At 48.8% G+C, this 18,400-nt stretch overlaps 2 protein-coding genes across 3 annotated transcripts in view; one reads left to right on the plus strand and one right to left on the minus strand.

The window, feature by feature from the left end:
• Nucleotides 1-9,155, minus strand: part of LOC142291455 (uncharacterized) — a 53,252-nt gene extending 44,097 nt beyond the window's left edge. Inside the window, exon 1 of the mRNA XM_075335995.1 lies at nucleotides 8,951-9,155. Coding sequence (XP_075192110.1) covers nucleotides 8,951-9,075 — 125 coding nt within the window. The 5' untranslated portion in view covers nucleotides 9,076-9,155. The remainder of the gene's footprint in view (nucleotides 1-8,950) is intronic.
• Nucleotides 9,156-9,197: 42 nt separating this feature from the next.
• The window catches only part of TANGO6 (transport and golgi organization 6 homolog), a 99,732-nt gene continuing 90,529 nt past the window's right edge, over nucleotides 9,198-18,400 (plus strand). For both annotated transcript variants that reach the window (XM_075335993.1, XM_075335994.1), the window contains exon 1: nucleotides 9,198-9,315. In XM_075335993.1, the coding sequence (XP_075192108.1) occupies nucleotides 9,249-9,315 (67 nt within the window). In that variant the 5' untranslated portion in view covers nucleotides 9,198-9,248. The remainder of the gene's footprint in view (nucleotides 9,316-18,400) is intronic.

The following is an 18,400-nucleotide window of genomic DNA, read 5'->3' on the forward strand; positions in this document are numbered from 1 at the left end:
CGTTTTTGCCCCAAAAAAACGCACCTGCAGCAAAAAATAAAACAGCACCCGAAAACTGCGGCAAAAACGCAGTGTACGCATGAGGTCTTAGGCCTAAGCCACACGGTGAGAAAAATGGTGCGAGTGGAGTGTGATAAAACATTGCATTCCACTCGGACCAATATTGGCACATGAGCGATTATTTTCTCAGCCCTAATCGGACCGAGAAAACAATTGCAGCATGCTGCGACTGTAAGCTGAAACTCTTTATCTCGCATTCATAGACACAAGTCTAAGGGGCAAGAGAAAAATCGCACTGCACTCGCATTACACCAGTGTACCCCAAGTGCAGGGAGAGAATCGGAATAGCCGGCTACAGAGGAGAGAAGGAGATAAAGCCCTCCCTCCCCTCCACAGCGCTGCACCGCCGCTCCTCAGTGCTGGCCCGCCCCCCGCAGCTGAGGTCCGCTCGCACGGTCGGACCTCAGTCGCAGTGACACTTGGTTCCTGCAGTGCTGCCAGCGTGAGCCGAGTGTCATGCGAGGATCGCACTAGTGCCCCGTGTGGCCCCGGCCTTATAATCACAAACAGCTCTGCAGTGAGAGCAGCCGTCACACATCACACTAGTAATGCCTTCTATATAAAGTACTGGAGGCGGAGTTATCTTCCAGGCAGCATCAGCCCCATAGCCCGGAAGAGCTCATTTACATACATAAAGTGATAAAAGATGATTTATCCACAACAAGGCCTCTGATAGGAGACAGACAGGTAGGACTATCCCAGATTAACAATCGTAAGACTATGTTCACACGGGACGTTTTTGCTGCGTTTTTTCCTGACCAAAACTTGATCTTGTGGCACGATGTCTGCTGGGAGTCATCTGCAGCTTGTGTGGCGTTTTTTCTGTGATGTCCAGACCAGCAGGGATTCAAAAGTACCTGAGTGCTGGGCCGGGCTGGGACTGACCTGGATCTGGCACTCGAGTGGTAAAAAAAGAATAAAACATAGCAAGTGCGCTATACTTACCAGTCTCCGGTAGATGCTAGAGTGTATGGGCTCCTTCCAGGTATGACGTCATTCAACAGGCCCTATCACATGGGGGCGAAGCATGATTGTAGTGGCAGGCAGAAATCATCTCCAAGCTCACTAACCAAGCCATTCACGCCCACTAACCTGGAAGGAGCCCATACATTCTAGGCTCAACCGTACCTCCTCCTACTTCTAGTACTGTTCATTAGCCTCATGCATATTCACTGCTTCCCCCACTGGAGTCTGTAATTGGTTGCAGTCAGACACACTCCCAGCCTGTGTGACAGCGTCTGACAGCAACCAATCACAGACCTAGTCTAACGTACAGTAAAAAAATCAATAAAAAATTGACGTAGTGTCCCCCATATTATGATACCCAGCACAGATAAAGTCCACAGCTCCAGGCTGCAGCTCCCAGTTGTGTATCAAAATAAAAGGAACCCCATGCAGTTTTTTAATTATTTAAATAATTAAAAAACAAACAAAAAAACAACAAATGTTGATGCCAAGATGAAGCCGACAGCAGGGGACTGGTATTCTCAGGCTGGAGACACCCAGCCTAAAAATATGAGCCTGCAGCGGCCCAGAATTGTCGCATGCATTAGATGTGACATTCCCAGTACTTTACCAGGCTCTTCCCAAATTGCCCTGGTGCGTTGGCAGTCGGGGTAATAAGGGGTTAATCGTAGCTCATAGCTGCGACTAAGCTCTAGATTGGTAACGGCAGCGTCTATGAGACACCCCCATCACCAATCTGTAATAAGTGACAAGAAATAAAACACAAACATTGAAAAAATCCTTTATTTGAAATAAAATACAAAAAGCCCCCTCTTTCACCATTTTATTAACCCCATAATCACCCCTGCAAGTCCAACGTAATCCACACGAGGTCCCACGGCGTTCAGCTCTGCTACATCTGAAGATCACAACGCGCAGCCATAGAACTAGACTGCACCCTGTGATCTCCAGAGAATGAATGAGCCGCACAATCAGTGGTCACTGCACACAGGTGATTCCCCAACACTGCTGGCGATAGCTGTGACCGTAAACAGCCTGAGTGAGGTCACCGCGGAATGCGTGGTTCATTCATTCTCTGTATAGACCCGCAGATCGGGTCTGTGATTGGTTGCAGTCAGATGCTGGGGGCGCTTCTGACTGCAACCAATCACAGATGAATGCAGCGATTATGTAATGAGCGGGGAAGTGGAGGAGCTGCGGGAGCGTACAGCTGCACCGGGGATTCGGTAAATATAGCACGCCTGCTCCAATCCCCACCACCAAAGTGCCAGCCAGATACCTTGGATAAATACCGGGCCTAACCGGGTGTTTTATTACTCCGGTTAGATCCGCCGATCCAGGGAATCTGCGAGTCCACCTGTCACTATGGTGAAAAAACGTAGCAAAAGCGCAGAAAAGAATTGACATGTTCATTCTTTTTAATAACCCCGCAAAACCGGGAGGTGGTTCACAAAACCGCCAGGAAAATCCTGCAGGTGATTTGTGTGTGCGCGAGTTTTCAGAGATCGCAGACTTTGCTGGGACTGTGAAAGGCAGCGTTTAATTACCATGGATTTGCATAAAAATCAAGGCAAATCTGCAGCTAAAAAACGCAGCAAAAACGCCCAGTGTGAACATAGCCTAAAAGGTGAAAGTGGTGACAGATTCCCTGCATCTTATCTGTTCACCTCAGGGGACTGTCATGTGACTCCAGTGTAATACATGGGGGCCCTGTGTACATAGGCCTTGTCCCACCAGCACAGCCCCTTTATGAGGACCTACTCCCCATACGCAGCCCCTATAAGCGGCGGTACTCCACATACAAAGCCCCTATAAGCGGCGGTACTCCCCATGCGCAGCCCCTATAACCGGCGGTACTCCCCATGCGCAGCCCCTATAAGCGGCGGTACTCCACATACAAAGCCCCTATAAGCGGCGGTACTCCACATACAAAGCCCCTATAAGCGGCGGTACTCCACATACAAAGCCCCTTTATGAGGACCTACTCCCCATACGCAGCCCCTATAAGCGGCGGTACTCCACATACAAAGCCCCTATAAGCGGCGGTACTCCCCATGCGCAGCCCCTATAAGCGGCGGTACTCCCCATACGCAGCCCCTATAAGCGGCGGTACTCCACATACAAAGCCCCTATAAGCGGCGGTACTCCACATACAAAGCCCCTATAAGCGGCGGTACTCCACATACAAAGCCCCTATAAGCGGCGGTACTCCACATACAAAGCCCCTATAAGCGGCGGTACTCCACATACAAAGCCCCTATAACCGGCGGTACTCCACATACAAAGCCCCTTTATGAGGACCTACTCCCCATACGCAGCCCCTATAAGCGGCGGTACTCCACATACGCAGCCCCTATAAGCGGCGGTACTCCCCATGCGCAGCCCCTATAAGCGGCGGTACTCCCCATACGCAGCCCCTATAAGCGGCGGTACTCCACATACAAAGCCCCTATAAGCGGCGGTACTCCACATACAAAGCCCCTATAAGCGGCGGTACTCCACATACAAAGCCCCTATAAGCGGCGGTACTCCACATACAAAGCCCCTATAAGCGGCGGTACTCCACATACAAAGCCCCTAAAAGCGGCGGTACTCCACATACAAAGCCCCTATAAGCGGCGGTACTCCACATACAAAGCCCCTATAAGCGGCGGTACTCCACATACAAAGCCCCTATAAGCGGCGGTACTCCACATACAAAGCCCCTATAAGCGGCGGTACTCCACATACAAAGCCCCTATAAGCGGCGGTACTCCACATACAAAGCCCCTATAAGCGGCGGTACTCCACATACAAAGCCCCTATAAGCGGCGGTACTCCACATACAAAGCCCCTATAAGCGGCGGTACTCCACATACAAAGCCCCTATAAGCGGCGGTACTCCACATACAAAGCCCCTATAAGCGGCGGTACTCCACATACAAAGCCCCTATAAGCGGCGGTACTCCACATACAAAGCCCCTATAAGCGGCGGTACTCCACATACAAAGCCCCTATAAGCGGCGGTACTCCACATACAAAGCCCCTATAAGCGGCGGTACTCCACATACAAAGCCCCTATAAGCGGCGGTACTCCACATACAAAGCCCCTATAAGCGGCGGTACTCCACATACAAAGCCCCTATAAGCGGCGGTACTCCACATACAAAGCCCCTATAAGCGGCGGTACTCCACATACAAAGCCCCTATAAGCGGCGGTACTCCACATACAAAGCCCCTATAAGCGGCGGTACTCCACATACAAAGCCCCTAAAAGCGGCGGTACTCCACATACAAAGCCCCTATAAGCGGCGGTACTCCACATACAAAGCCCCTATAAGCGGCGGTACTCCACATACAAAGCCCCTATAAGCGGCGGTACTCCACATACAAAGCCCCTATAAGCGGCGGTACTCCACATACAAAGCCCCTATAAGCGGCGGTACTCCACATACAAAGCCCCTATAAGCGGCGGTACTCCACATACAAAGCCCCTATAAGCGGCGGTACTCCACATACAAAGCCCCTATAAGCGGCGGTACTCCACATACAAAGCCCCTATAAGCGGCGGTACTCCACATACAAAGCCCCTATAAGCGGCGGTACTCCACATACAAAGCCCCTATAAGCGGCGGTACTCCACATACAAAGCCCCTATAAGCGGCGGTACTCCACATACAAAGCCCCTATAAGCGGCGGTACTCCACATACAAAGCCCCTATAAGCGGCGGTACTCCACATACAAAGCCCCTATAAGCGGCGGTACTCCACATACAAAGCCCCTATAAGCGGCGGTACTCCACATACAAAGCCCCTATAAGCGGCGGTACTCCACATACAAAGCCCCTATAAGCGGCGGTACTCCACATACAAAGCCCCTATAAGCGGCGGTACTCCACATACAAAGCCCCTATAAGCGGCGGTACTCCACATACAAAGCCCCTATAAGCGGCGGTACTCCACATACAAAGCCCCTATAAGCGGCGGTACTCCACATACAAAGCCCCTATAAGCGGCGGTACTCCACATACAAAGCCCCTATAAGCGGCGGTACTCCACATACAAAGCCCCTATAAGCGGCGGTACTCCACATACAAAGCCCCTATAAGCGGCGGTACTCCACATACAAAGCCCCTATAAGCGGCGGTACTCCACATACAAAGCCCCTATAAGCGGCGGTACTCCACATACAAAGCCCCTATAAGCGGCGGTACTCCACATACAAAGCCCCTATAAGCGGCGGTACTCCACATACAAAGCCCCTATAAGCGGCGGTACTCCACATACAAAGCCCCTATAAGCGGCGGTACTCCACATACAAAGCCCCTATAAGCGGCGGTACTCCACATACAAAGCCCCTATAAGCGGCGGTACTCCACATACAAAGCCCCTATAAGCGGCGGTACTCCACATACAAAGCCCCTATAAGCGGCGGTACTCCACATACAAAGCCCCTATAAGCGGCGGTACTCCACATACAAAGCCCCTATAAGCGGCGGTACTCCCCATACAATGGCCCTATAAGCGGCGGTACTCCACATGCGCAGCCCCTATAACCGGCGGTACTCGACATACAAAGCCCCTATAACCGGCGGTACTCCACATACAAAGCCCCTATAACCGGCGGTACTCCACATACAAAGCCCTTATAACCGGCGGTACTCCACATACAAAGCCCCTATAACCGGCGATACTCCCCATACAAAGCCCCTATAAGCGGCGGTACTCCACATACAAAGCCCCTATAAGCGGCGGTACTCCACATACAAAGCCCCTATAAGCGGCGGTACTCCACATACAAAGCCCCTATAAGCGGCGGTACTCCACATACAAAGCCCCTATAAGCGGCAGTACTCCACATACAAAGCCCCTATAAGCGGCAGTACTCCACATACAAAGCCCCTATAAGCGGCGGTACTCCACATACAAAGCCCCTATAAGCGGCGGTACTCCACATACAAAGCCCCTATAAGCGGCGATACTCCCCATACAAAGCCCCTATAAGCGGCGGTACTCCACATACAAAGCCCCTATAAGCGGCGGTACTCCACATACAAAGCCCCTATAAGCGGCGGTACTCCACATACAAAGCCCCTATAAGCGGCAGTACTCCACATACAAAGCCCCTATAAGCGGCAGTACTCCACATACAAAGCCCATATAAGCGGCAGTACTCCACATACAAAGCCCCTATAACCGGCGGTACTCCCCATACAATGGCCCTATAAGCGGCGGTACTCCCCATACAATGGCCCTATAAGCGGCGGTACTCCCCATACAATGGCCCTATAAGCGGCGGTACTCCCCATACAATGGCCCCTATAAGCGGCGGTACTCCACATACAAAGCCCCTATAAGCGGCGATACTCCCCATACAATGGCCCTATAAGCGGCGGTACTCCACATGCGCAGCCCCTATAACCGGCGATACTCCCCATACAAAGCCCCTATAACCGGCGATACTCCCCATACAATGGCCCTATAAGCGGCGGTACTCCCCATACAAAGCCCCTATAACCGGCGATACTCCCCATACAAAGCCCCTATAACCGGCGATACTCCCCATACAAAGCCCCTATAACCGGCGATACTCCCCATACAAAGCCCCTATAACCGGCGATACTCCCCATACAATGGCCCTATAAGCGGCGGTACTCCACATACAAAGCCCCTATAAGCGGCGGTACTCCACATACAAAGCCCCTATAAGCGGCGGTACTCCACATACAAAGCCCCTATAAGCGGCGGTACTCCACATACAAAGCCCCTATAAGCGGCGGTACTCCCCATACAAAGCCCCTATAAGCGGCGGTACTCCACATACAAAGCCCCTATAAGCGGCGGTACTCCCCATACAAAGCCCCTATAAGCGGCGGTACTCCACATACAAAGCCCCTATAAGCGGCGGTACTCCACATACAAAGCCCCTATAAGCGGCGGTACTCCCCATACAATGGCCCTATAAGCGGCGGTACTCCACATACAAAGCCCCTATAAGCGGCGGTACTTCACATACAAAGCCCCTATAAGCGGCGGTACTCCACATACAAAGCCCCTATAAGCGGCGGTACTCCACATACAAAGCCCCTATAAGCGGCGGTACTCCACATACAAAGCCCCTATAAGCGGCGGTACTCCACATACAAAGCCCCTATAAGCGGCAGTACTCCACATACAAAGCCCCTATAAGCGGCAGTACTCCACATACAAAGCCCATATAAGCGGCAGTACTCCACATACAAAGCCCCTATAACCGGCGGTACTCCACATACAAAGCCCCTATAACCGGCGGTACTCCCCATACAATGGCCCTATAAGCGGCGGTACTCCCCATACAATGGCCCTATAAGCGGCGGTACTCCCCATACAATGGCCCTATAAGCGGCGGTACTCCCCATACAATGGCCCCTATAAGCGGCGGTACTCCACATACAAAGCCCCTATAAGCGGCGATACTCCCCATACAATGGCCCTATAAGCGGCGGTACTCCACATGCGCAGCCCCTATAACCGGCGATACTCCCCATACAAAGCCCCTATAACCGGCGATACTCCCCATACAATGGCCCTATAAGCGGCGGTACTCCCCATACAAAGCCCCTATAACCGGCGATACTCCCCATACAAAGCCCCTATAACCGGCGATACTCCCCATACAATGGCCCTATAAGCGGCGGTACTCCACATACAAAGCCCCTATAAGCGGCGGTACTCCACATACAAAGCCCCTATAAGCGGCGGTACTCCACATACAAAGCCCCTATAAGCGGCGGTACTCCACATACAAAGCCCCTATAAGCGGCGGTACTCCACATACAAAGCCCCTATAAGCGGCGGTACTCCACATACAAAGCCCCTATAAGCGGCGGTACTCCACATACAAAGCCCCTATAACCGGCGATACTCCCCATACAATGGCCCTATAAGCGGCGGTACTCCACATACAAAGCCCCTATAAGCGGCGGTACTCCACATACAAAGCCCCTATAAGCGGCGGTACTCCACATACAAAGCCCCTATAAGCGGCGGTACTCCACATACAAAGCCCCTATAAGCGGCGGTACTCCACATACAAAGCCCCTATAAGCGGCGGTACTCCACATACAAAGCCCCTATAACCGGCGATACTCCCCATACAATGGCCCTATAAGCGGCGGTACTCCACATACAAAGCCCCTATAAGCGGCGGTACTCCACATACAAAGCCCCTATAAGCGGCGGTACTCCACATACAAAGCCCCTATAAGCGGCGGTACTCCACATACAAAGCCCCTATAAGCGGCGGTACTCCCCATACAAAGCCCCTATAAGCGGCGGTACTCCACATACAAAGCCCCTATAAGCGGCGGTACTCCCCATACAAAGCCCCTATAAGCGGCGGTACTCCACATACAAAGCCCCTATAAGCGGCGGTACTCCCCATACAAAGCCCCTATAAGCGGCGGTACTCCACATACAAAGCCCATATAAGCGGCAGTACTCCACATACAAAGCCCCTATAACCGGCGATACTCCCCATACAATGGCCCTATAAGCGGCGGTACTCCACATACAAAGCCCCTATAAGCGGCGGTACTCCCCATACAAAGCCCCTATAAGCGGCGGTACTCCACATACAAAGCCCCTATAAGCGGCGGTACTCCACATACAAAGCCCCTATAAGCGGCGGTACTCCCCATACAAAGCCCCTATAAGCGGCGGTACTCCACATACAAAGCCCCTATAAGCGGCGGTACTCCCCATACAATGGCCCTATAAGCGGCGGTACTCCCCATACAAAGCCCCTATAAGCGGCGGTACTCCACATGCACGGCCCTAGACACAGGGCTGGTGGCGGCAGCGGTTGGATGCTGGGCGGATCTGCATTGTGTGCCAGGCCAGGGCAGCCCATCATACAGCATCCATAGCACAAGGAGGCCGCCGGCTCCAATCAGCGCGCACTCACCCATTCTTCAGGTCCACCCCCAAAATCCGCCCGAAGCCCTTGAAGAAACGCTCCACGTCGCTTTCCCGGGCCCGGTGACTGAGCCGTCCGATGTAGATCCGCGGCATTCCCGATGACCGCGACATCCCGGCGCTGCACACCGCGTCACAGCTGTCACCCAGTCACTCACTCATTACCTACAAGTGAGCGGCACTGCGCAGGACCGGAAGTGGATCGAGAGGCGGGCTTGTTGACGAGTGCGTGCTACGCGAATGCAGCGACATGACGTCCGTCCGGGGCCGGCTCTGAGGGACTAAGCATGGCGGCTGCCTGTGTGACCGTAAGCACTGTGGTGGAGGCGCTGAAAGTACTGCTGACCCCTAGAGGTGAGGGCTATATGTCCCAGCATGCAGCGGTGTGCTGGGGCCTGTAGTGCCACAGCAGTGATTGCGGCCAGTGTACTTGTCACTACTTCCAGGGACAGGACCGTGCCTCCTACAGCGAGTGCCATGCCTCCCGCCAGGAATGCTGCCCCAGTCCCGGCCCTCACCGCCCACAGGACACGTCCCCGCACAGCTGGGTCTGTCCCTCCTTTAACCCCTTCACCCCTCTGCCATTTTTTTATTTTTCTTCCAAGAGCCATATCTTTTATTTTACCGTCAGTATAGCCATATGTTGCTTGTGTTTTGCAGGATGGGTTGTACTTTTGAAGGACACCATTCATTCTGCCCCATATTATATTGGAAATTGTGGTGAAGTTGCAAAAAAGTGCAATTACATACTTATTTACTATGTTCACTCTATGGAAATATTACCTGATTATATGATTCCCCAGGTCAGTACGAGTTTGCAGACACCAAACATGTATAGTGTTACTTTTATCTACGTGGTAAAAATAAATTCAGAAGTTTGTAAAAAAACAAACCCCAAATGCTTTTGTTGCTATATTCCAAAACCACGTCGTCCTCCTTTTTCTGGATCAGTGAGGGCTTATTTTTTGCCTCTGGAGCCGGTGTTTTTAATTCTACCATTTCTGTGTAGATGTGATGTTTTGATCGCCCGTTATTGCATTTTAAAGATGTTGCGGTGACAAAACAAACGTAATTCTGTTTTGTTTTTTTGTTTTTTCCTGGCTATGCCTGATGAGATTGATTTTATATTTTGATATGGGCGTTTCTGAACATGGCGATACCAAATATGTAATTTTTTTTTAATTATTTTATTTTCAATGGGACAAAGGGGGTGATTTGAACTTTTTTAGTGTTTTTTTTTTTTTTTTTTTAAATTTTAAAATCCAATTTAAATCCAATCCGAGCCAATAGCCACTATTCCTTGCTGTTTCTCCTAGATCTCTGCTGCCTTTGACACTGGATCACCAGCTCCTCATCACTAGGCTCTGCTCTATCAGAGACAGAGACCACCCTCTCCTGTTCTCCTTCTTCTCAGGCCACTCCTTCACTGTATAATTTGCCGCCTCTTAGACCTAAGCCACACGGCATGAAAATCGGAGCAAGTGGAATGCGATAAAACATTGCATTTCACTCGGACCAATATGAACCTATGTGCCAGCACACATGAGCGATTATTTTCTCAGTCCTAATTGGACCGAGAAAACAATCGCAGCATGCGACGACTGTAATGCGATCCTTGTTTCTCTCGCACCCATTCAAGTCTATGGGGCGAAAGAAAAATCGCACTGCACTCGCGGTACACCAGTGTATGCAAGTGCAGTGCGAGAATGGCAATACCCGCTATGGAGGAGAGAGGGAGATAAATCCCTCCCTCCACAGCGCCGGCTGACCCCTCCTGAATGCTGTCCCGCCCCCGCAGCTGTGGTCCGATCGCATGATCGGACCTCAGTTGCAATCACACTCGGCTCCTGCTGTGCTGCCAGCGTAAACAGAGTGTCATGCGAGGATCGAAGTAGTCCCCGTGTGGCCCTGGCCTTATTCCTCTAATCTTCCCCTTACTATCATCAGAGTTCCTCAAGGCTCAATCCTAGGCCCCCTCCTTTTCACTCTGTACACCACCCGCATTGGACAATTTATAAACAGATTTAGTTTCTGGTATCATCTCTTTGCTGACGACACCCAATTTTAGACCTCTTCTCCTTACATCACCCCCACTTAATAGAAAATATCAGTGATTGCCAGCAGTCTCTAATATGGTCTCCCTCTACCTGAAACTGAATCTCACCAAAACTTAACTCCTTGTATTCCGCCCTTTTTACTGACTTACTTAAAGGGAACCTGTCATCAGATTTGGGGCTCATAAGATGCGGCCACCACCAGTGGGCTCTTATATACAGCATGTTAGAATGCTGTATATAAGATATCAGGCCGCTGTGTAGAACATAAACACTTAATAATACCTGTGGGGCGGGGCGGTACAGAATGGTCAGATGGGTGTCTCCGTTCTCCGCGTGCAGTGCCTCCTCTTTCAGCCACCTTTGTCCTCCTTCTTCTGAAGTCTGGGTGCGTGATGCGTCCTAGGTCATGCACAATAGCCAGCATTGAGGTCCTGCGCAGGCGCACTTTGATCTGCCGTGAGCAGGGCAGATCAAAGTATTGTAGTGCGCCTGCGCAGGAACTCAATACGGTGCAGACTGGTCAGATTTGTGTCTCCGGGTGCGGTCTCTTTCGGCCATCTTTGACTTTCTTCTGAAGCCAGGGTGCATGACTCGACCTACGTCATACACACAGGCTGTCATGAAGGTCCTGTGCAGGCGCACTACAATACTTTGCTCTGACCCACTCCCCATTGAAAAAATTAAAGTTGAATTAAAAATGATTGCTTTGCAGATGGCCGCCATGGGCGTCACCCGGCCTCAAATGTTTGACCCCTCCCATGTACTGATATGCCACAAACTGTAAGATGATATCAGCAACCACTTCCATTTTATCAGGGTTACCCATACTTATGGCCCACCCTGTACTTCCCTACCAGTGCTTTCCAATCTGCTAATGATCTAAGACTAACATCCTCTATAATTCAAACCTCCTACTTCTGTCTCCAAGACTTCTCTCAAGCCATGCCTGTTCTCTGGATTGCAGTACCTCAATCAATTTGGTTAATTCCCAGTCTCCACAGTTTCGAGTCTGCATTAAAAACACATCTGTTTAGGGTTCGTGCAGACAAGTGTGATCCAACAAAACATCATATCACACTCGGACCAATGTTATTCTATGGGGCCGTGCACATTTTTAATTTTTTTGCACTGACCAAATCTGTCTGAGGAGAAAATCCCTTCATGCTCAAGTTGCCATTGTAAATCGGATCTCACTAATCTGATTATTCTCTCTTTGCCCTTCCTAAAATTTCCCAAGAGTCTGGTCACTCCTGTTCATGTGTCGCCACGTCCTCCATGCAGCCAATAGCATTATGTAAATGTACATAGACAGATACTGGCTAATTACGGCCAGACAGCTTTCTAAGACAGCCCGTATGTACTCTAAAGGCCCAGTCACACACAACGACTTACCAGCGATCCCGAAAACGATGCAACCTGATAGAGATCGCTGGTAAGTCGCTGGGAGGTCGCTGGTGAGATGTCACACAGTCAGACCTTACCAACGATGCAGGAACAATACAGGTCGCAGTAGCGACCTGTATAACAATATAATACTTAATCGGTATAACGATCCCAGCAGGACATCGCCTTTGAAGAAAATGGCCTGGACCATTCTGCAACGACTAGAGATCTCACAGCAGGGGCCTGATCGCTGGTAGATGTCACACATAACAAGATCGCTAACGGGATCACTACTGCGTCACAGAAACCGTGACTCAGCTGCGATCTCGCTAGCGATCTCGTTATGTGTGACGGTACCTTTAAAGGCCCAGTCACACACAACCAATAAAGAATAAGTTGTGCTCAACTGCTATAGCCCTGGTGCTTGGGAGAAAAAAAGAGTCCAATAATCAAAAAGTTACCCAAGCACACAGTAAAGAAAGGTGAATAGTCCAGGTATTGTGGTATGCTAATGTTGTTTTATTAATTCAAATGTAACACTGTGCTGTCCGACGAGCCTTCATCAGGGACAGGTGAATACCGTGTGGTAAGATGTAGGAAGAGGTCCTTTTAGCACATAAGTAGATACTCAAGGAGGATATACGGTTTATATCTAGCGAAATGCTATGTTTTGCAGTAATAGACTGTCGTGTGTAAGTGAGTGGGGGCTCACAGCGGATAGAAAGTAGTGGGATAACACTGCTGCACAATTGCAATATGTACAAATGGCTAAATGCATCTATTAATGGTCAGTCGCATGTGTTGAAACATCCAAAGTGTATTGGCAGGGGCCATCTAGGGTATGAGGAATATATTCTGTAATGGTAGAGGGATGGTGAAAGTACCAGGCAATGCCTATCGCAGCATGGTATATGGAATGAGGGAGCCCCTAGATGGCCCACATCACCGTGTTACGTTTGAATTAATAAAACAACATTAGCATACCACAATACCTGGACTATTCACCTTTCTTTACTGTGTGCCAGGGTAACCTTTTGATTATCAGTCACACACAACGACTTACCAGTGATCCCGAAAACGATGCGACCTGATAGGGATCGCTGGTAAGTCGCTGGGAGGTCGCTGGTGAGATGTCACACAGTCAGATCTTACCAGCGATCCAGGAACGATACAGGTTGCAGTAGCGACCTGTATAACGATCTCAGCAGTCACTATGACCCTGTCACACAGTGTCAAACACAGCGATGAATCCTGCCCAGCAGGACATCACCTTTGAAGAAAATGGCCTGGACCATTCTGCAACGACTAGCGATCTCACAGCAGGGGCCTGATCACTGGTAGGTGTCACACATAACAAGATCGCTAACGGGATCACTACTGCATCACAGAAACCGACTCAGCAGCGATCTCACTAACGATCTCGTTATGTGTGACGGTACCTTAATAATGGCTGGACCATACCTGACAAACTCTTTACCGATTGTGTGGGGGGGGGGGGGGGTCTTTACTTACAGACTGTAAGCTTACCAGCAGGACCCTTCAATTGTGTTAATCAGTAATGTCTGTACATGTCCTCTGGATTATAAAGTGTTGTGCAATATATTTTCTCTATATAAATAAAAATGATTATTATTGTTGGACGTGTGACTATTGGAACCACTAGCAATTCTAAGAATGGTGGTCAGGCACTGCAGAGTCGATCTTGGAGTTGAAATACTGTACTCCATACTGTAAATCCAGAAAAAATTCCAGAAATCCAGTCAAAAGAGAAACTTGTTAAAAATATACAAATTTTATTTTTCAATCTAAGACAGATTAAGAACAACACGTTCAAAACGCGTCCCCTTGTGGGCTATTGTCGACCCTGTAATGGACTTTTTATGGATTGAAAAATAAAAATTTGTATATTTTTAACAAGTTTCCCTTTGGACTGGATTGCTGGAATTTTTTCTGGATTTACTGTTCTAGCCTTGCCGACTTCTCGTCCGTGCATGGTCCAGAGTTTAACGGTCTACATTGAGCAGGTGAGCCGGACAAAAATCTTTTTGTCTTGTACTCCATACTGGTCTTCAGCTCCAATCATCATCTATGGGATTGCTGGAAATAGCAAAGCTCTGTACTCCGCTTTCTCCAGCATTCGTACGGAACAGACCTGAGGCTGAACCTGCTCCCTCTACTCCATTCAAGATGGACTCTTCAGGTCCTGACTCCCCATTCTCGGCATTGCTGGGAACAGAGAATAGCTTGCTACTTTGGGATAACCCTGTATGGCCCGTTTTACACCTGGCATTTTGCCGGATCCAGCACGCATGCAGTAAGTACATTTATTTACAGTGGAAGGGGACAAATGCTGTTGTGCGTGAAGCACACAACTGCATGGTGTCGCGCTTCCACTGTAAATGAATGTACTTACTGCATGCGTGCCGGATCCGGCATCCGGCGAAATGCCAGATGTGTGACACTGGCTGAAAGAAGCACTCCCATGAGGATTTTGCCATGAAAATGTGTACATGTAGTGTGAGTGTATTAATATACTCCCCTACTGCCGCTTTCTCCAGGATCCAGCACCATTCTGCTCCTCTTCTCGGAATGTCACCACTTTAGATTCTCCAGGTCACGCTGCGCTCTGTGTGACCTGGAAGTGGCTTTTACTATGTGTGTCTATGGAGCATCAGAACGAGGCTCCATAGACTTTTTATAGTAAAAGAGACTTCTGGGTCCCATATAAAGCATAGAGTGATCCAGAAAGTCTGAAGAGTAGTGACGTCGCTATGGGTTTTTGTTTTTTTTTGGGGGGGAAGGGGGGGGGGTTGCATTCTGATAGGAAAAAGAGGAACAGACCAGAGTTCAAAGAAAAGATGGTTATTTGGGAACATGATTATTCCCTAAACATGTCGGGAAATGATGGGCGTCCTCCTTAAAGCCAAACATTACAATAAATTATTTTCTGATTTGGTCCTATCTGTAAGGTCAGCTTTATTGGGCATAAATGTTACTGCCTCTGAACTAAGTGCAAGGGAAATATGGAACAATTGTTAAAAACACCCCAAAACAAATATATTTCTCAGATATGCTTTGGAAAATGAAAGCCCGAGTTCTTGCTACAGTGGCATGCAAAAGTTTGGGCACCCCTGGTCAAAATTACTGTTATTGAGAATAGTTAAAGAAAACCTGTCAGGTCCAATATGCACCCAGAACCACGAGCAGTTCTGTCTATTGCTAATCCCTGCCTAACCGTCCCTGTATACACTAGCATAGATAAAGAGATCTATAGAAAAAGTATTTCTAAAGAGCTTATAATGTATGCTAATGAGCGCAGGGACTAGTCCCCTGGGCATTAGTACCCTGGCCAGTCGCCCCATTAGCATTTTAGTACGTCCTTGTGGCTGTGCTAACATGCTAATGAATACGCAGCATCACAGGATGATCTCACCCACCTCTCCGCCGCCATCGCGTCCAACACTGGATTTCGGCTCAGTGCGCATGACCCCGGAGTTCGGATAATGCTTACTGCATAGTAAGTACTATTCCAGTATTCATCATGACCAGAAAAATGCTCAAGTTCCCCAGTGACTTGCATTAGGTTTGTTATTTGTGACAAATACCGGAATAGCACTTTGGGATTCGTTGCGAATAAACACGAAAAGTTACTATTCCCCACCGTTACTAATAATGATTTTAAACACAAGTCAAACTCCACAATAGACTACCTCCAAAAGGAACAAGCTGAAGGTTTTACAATGGCCCTCACAGTGCCCTGATCTGATCATCATTGAAAATCTGTGGCTAGACCTCAAACAAGCAATGCATGCAAGACGACCCAGGAATCTCACAGAACTGCAAGACCTTTCCAAGGAAGAATGGAGGAAAATCCCTCAAACAAGAATTGTATAGGCTGCCTTACACACGATATAGTTAGCGATGTGACATGCCCAGATCGTTGTTACGATTTGCCGAGATCGCTCATAGGTCATTTTGTAGTGGTCACACGTACACATCTCACAAACGACGCTACATTGTTTAGCGATATATTGTTTGACCAAGGCAGTTGGATGGATGTTGTTCGTCGTTGACATGTCAATTGTTTTTGCCATTTGGGTTTTGCACTGCAAAGCTGAGTTTTTGACCAAAGTTCTGCAACAAAAAGGCTGCAGTTTGAACTGCATAGTGCGGACAAGAAACCCAAATTCCCATAGACTTTGCTTGAAAAGCAGAACACAACCATTTTGGCATTAAACGCTGCAGTTGAAAAAGCAGCAAAAAACTAGGTAAAAAGCAGGTAAAAAGCAACGTGCGGACATAGCCTCACGATGACGGAAGTGCGTCACGAAAACTGTGACCCCCCGATGACATATCGTCAGATAAATTGTAGGGTGTAAAGCGGCCTCAAGACTCCTGGCTGGCCACAACAGCATTTACAAGCTGTGATACTTGCCAAAGGGAATGCAACTAAGTACTAAGCATGCAGGGTGCCCAAACTTTTGCATTTGTCCATTTTCTTTTTGTTCATTTAAAAATGTAAAATTATATATATATATATATATATATATACAGTGCCTGCAAGTAGTATTCAACCCCCTGCAGATTTAGCAGGTTTACACATTCGGAATTAACTTGGCATTGTGACATTTGGACTATAGATCAGCCTGGAAGTGTGAAATGCACTGCAGCAAAAAAGAATGTTATTTCTTTTTTTATTTATTTTTTTTAAATTGTGAAAAGTTTATTCAGAGGGTCATTTATTATTCAACCCCTCAAACCACAAGAATTCTGTTTGGTTCCCCTAAAGTATTAAGAAGTATTTCAGGCACAAAGAATAATGAGCTTCACTTGTTTGGATTAATTATCTCTTTTTCCAGCCTTTTCTGACTAATTAAGACCCTCCCCAAACTTGTGAACAGCACTCATACTTGGTCAACATGGGAAAGACAAAGGAGCATTCCAAGGCCATCAGAGACAAGATCGTGGAGGGTCACAAGGCTGGCAAGGGGTACAAAACCCTTTCCAAGGAGTTGGGCCTACCTGTCTCCACTGTTGGGAGCATCATCCGGAAGTGGAAGGCTTATGGAACTACTGTAAGCCTTCCACGGCCTGGACAGCCTTTGAAAGTTTCCACCCGTGCCGAGGCCAGGCTTGTCCGAAGAGTTAAGGCTAACCCAAGGACAACAAGGAAGGAGCTCCGGGAAGATCTCATGGCAGTGGGGACATTGGTTTCAGTCAATACCATAAGTAACATACTCCACCGCAATGGTCTCCGTTCCTGACGAGCCCGTAAGGTACCTTTACTTTCAAAGCGTCATGTCAAGGCTCGTCTACAGTTTGCTCATGATCACTTGGAGGACTCTGAGACAGACTGGTTCAAGGTTCTCTGGTCTGATGAGACCAAGATCGAGATCTTTGGTGCCAACCACACACGTGACGTTTGGAGACTGGATGGCACTGCATACGACCCCAAGAATACCATCCCTACAGTCAAGCATGGTGGTGGCAGCATCATGCTGTGGGGCTGTTTCTCAGCCAAGGGGCCTGGCCATCTGGTCCGCATCCATGGGAAGATGGATAGCACGGCCTACCTGGAGATTTTGGCCAAGAACCTCCGCTCCTCCATCAAGGATCTTAAGATGGGTCATCATTTCATCTTCCAACAAGACAACGACCCAAAACACACAGCCAAGAAAACCAAGGCCTGGTTCAAGAGGGAAAAAATCAAGGTGTTGCAGTGGCCTAGTCAGTCTCCTGACCTTAACTCAATTGAAAACTTGTGGAAGGAGCTCAAGATTAAAGTCCACATGAGACACCCAAAGAACCTAGATAACTTGGAGAAGATCTGCATGGAGGAGTGGGCCAAGATAACTCCAGAGACCTGTGCCGGCCTGATCAGGTCTTAGAAAAGACGATTATTAGCTGTAATTGCAAACAATGGTTATTCCACAAAATATTAAACCTAGGGGTTGAATAATAATTGACCCACACTTTTATGTTGAAGATTTATTAAAATT

The sequence above is a fragment of the Anomaloglossus baeobatrachus genome, chromosome 2 (assembly GCF_048569485.1).
Source record: "Anomaloglossus baeobatrachus isolate aAnoBae1 chromosome 2, aAnoBae1.hap1, whole genome shotgun sequence".
In the NCBI taxonomy this organism is placed as follows: Eukaryota; Metazoa; Chordata; class Amphibia; order Anura; family Aromobatidae; genus Anomaloglossus; species Anomaloglossus baeobatrachus.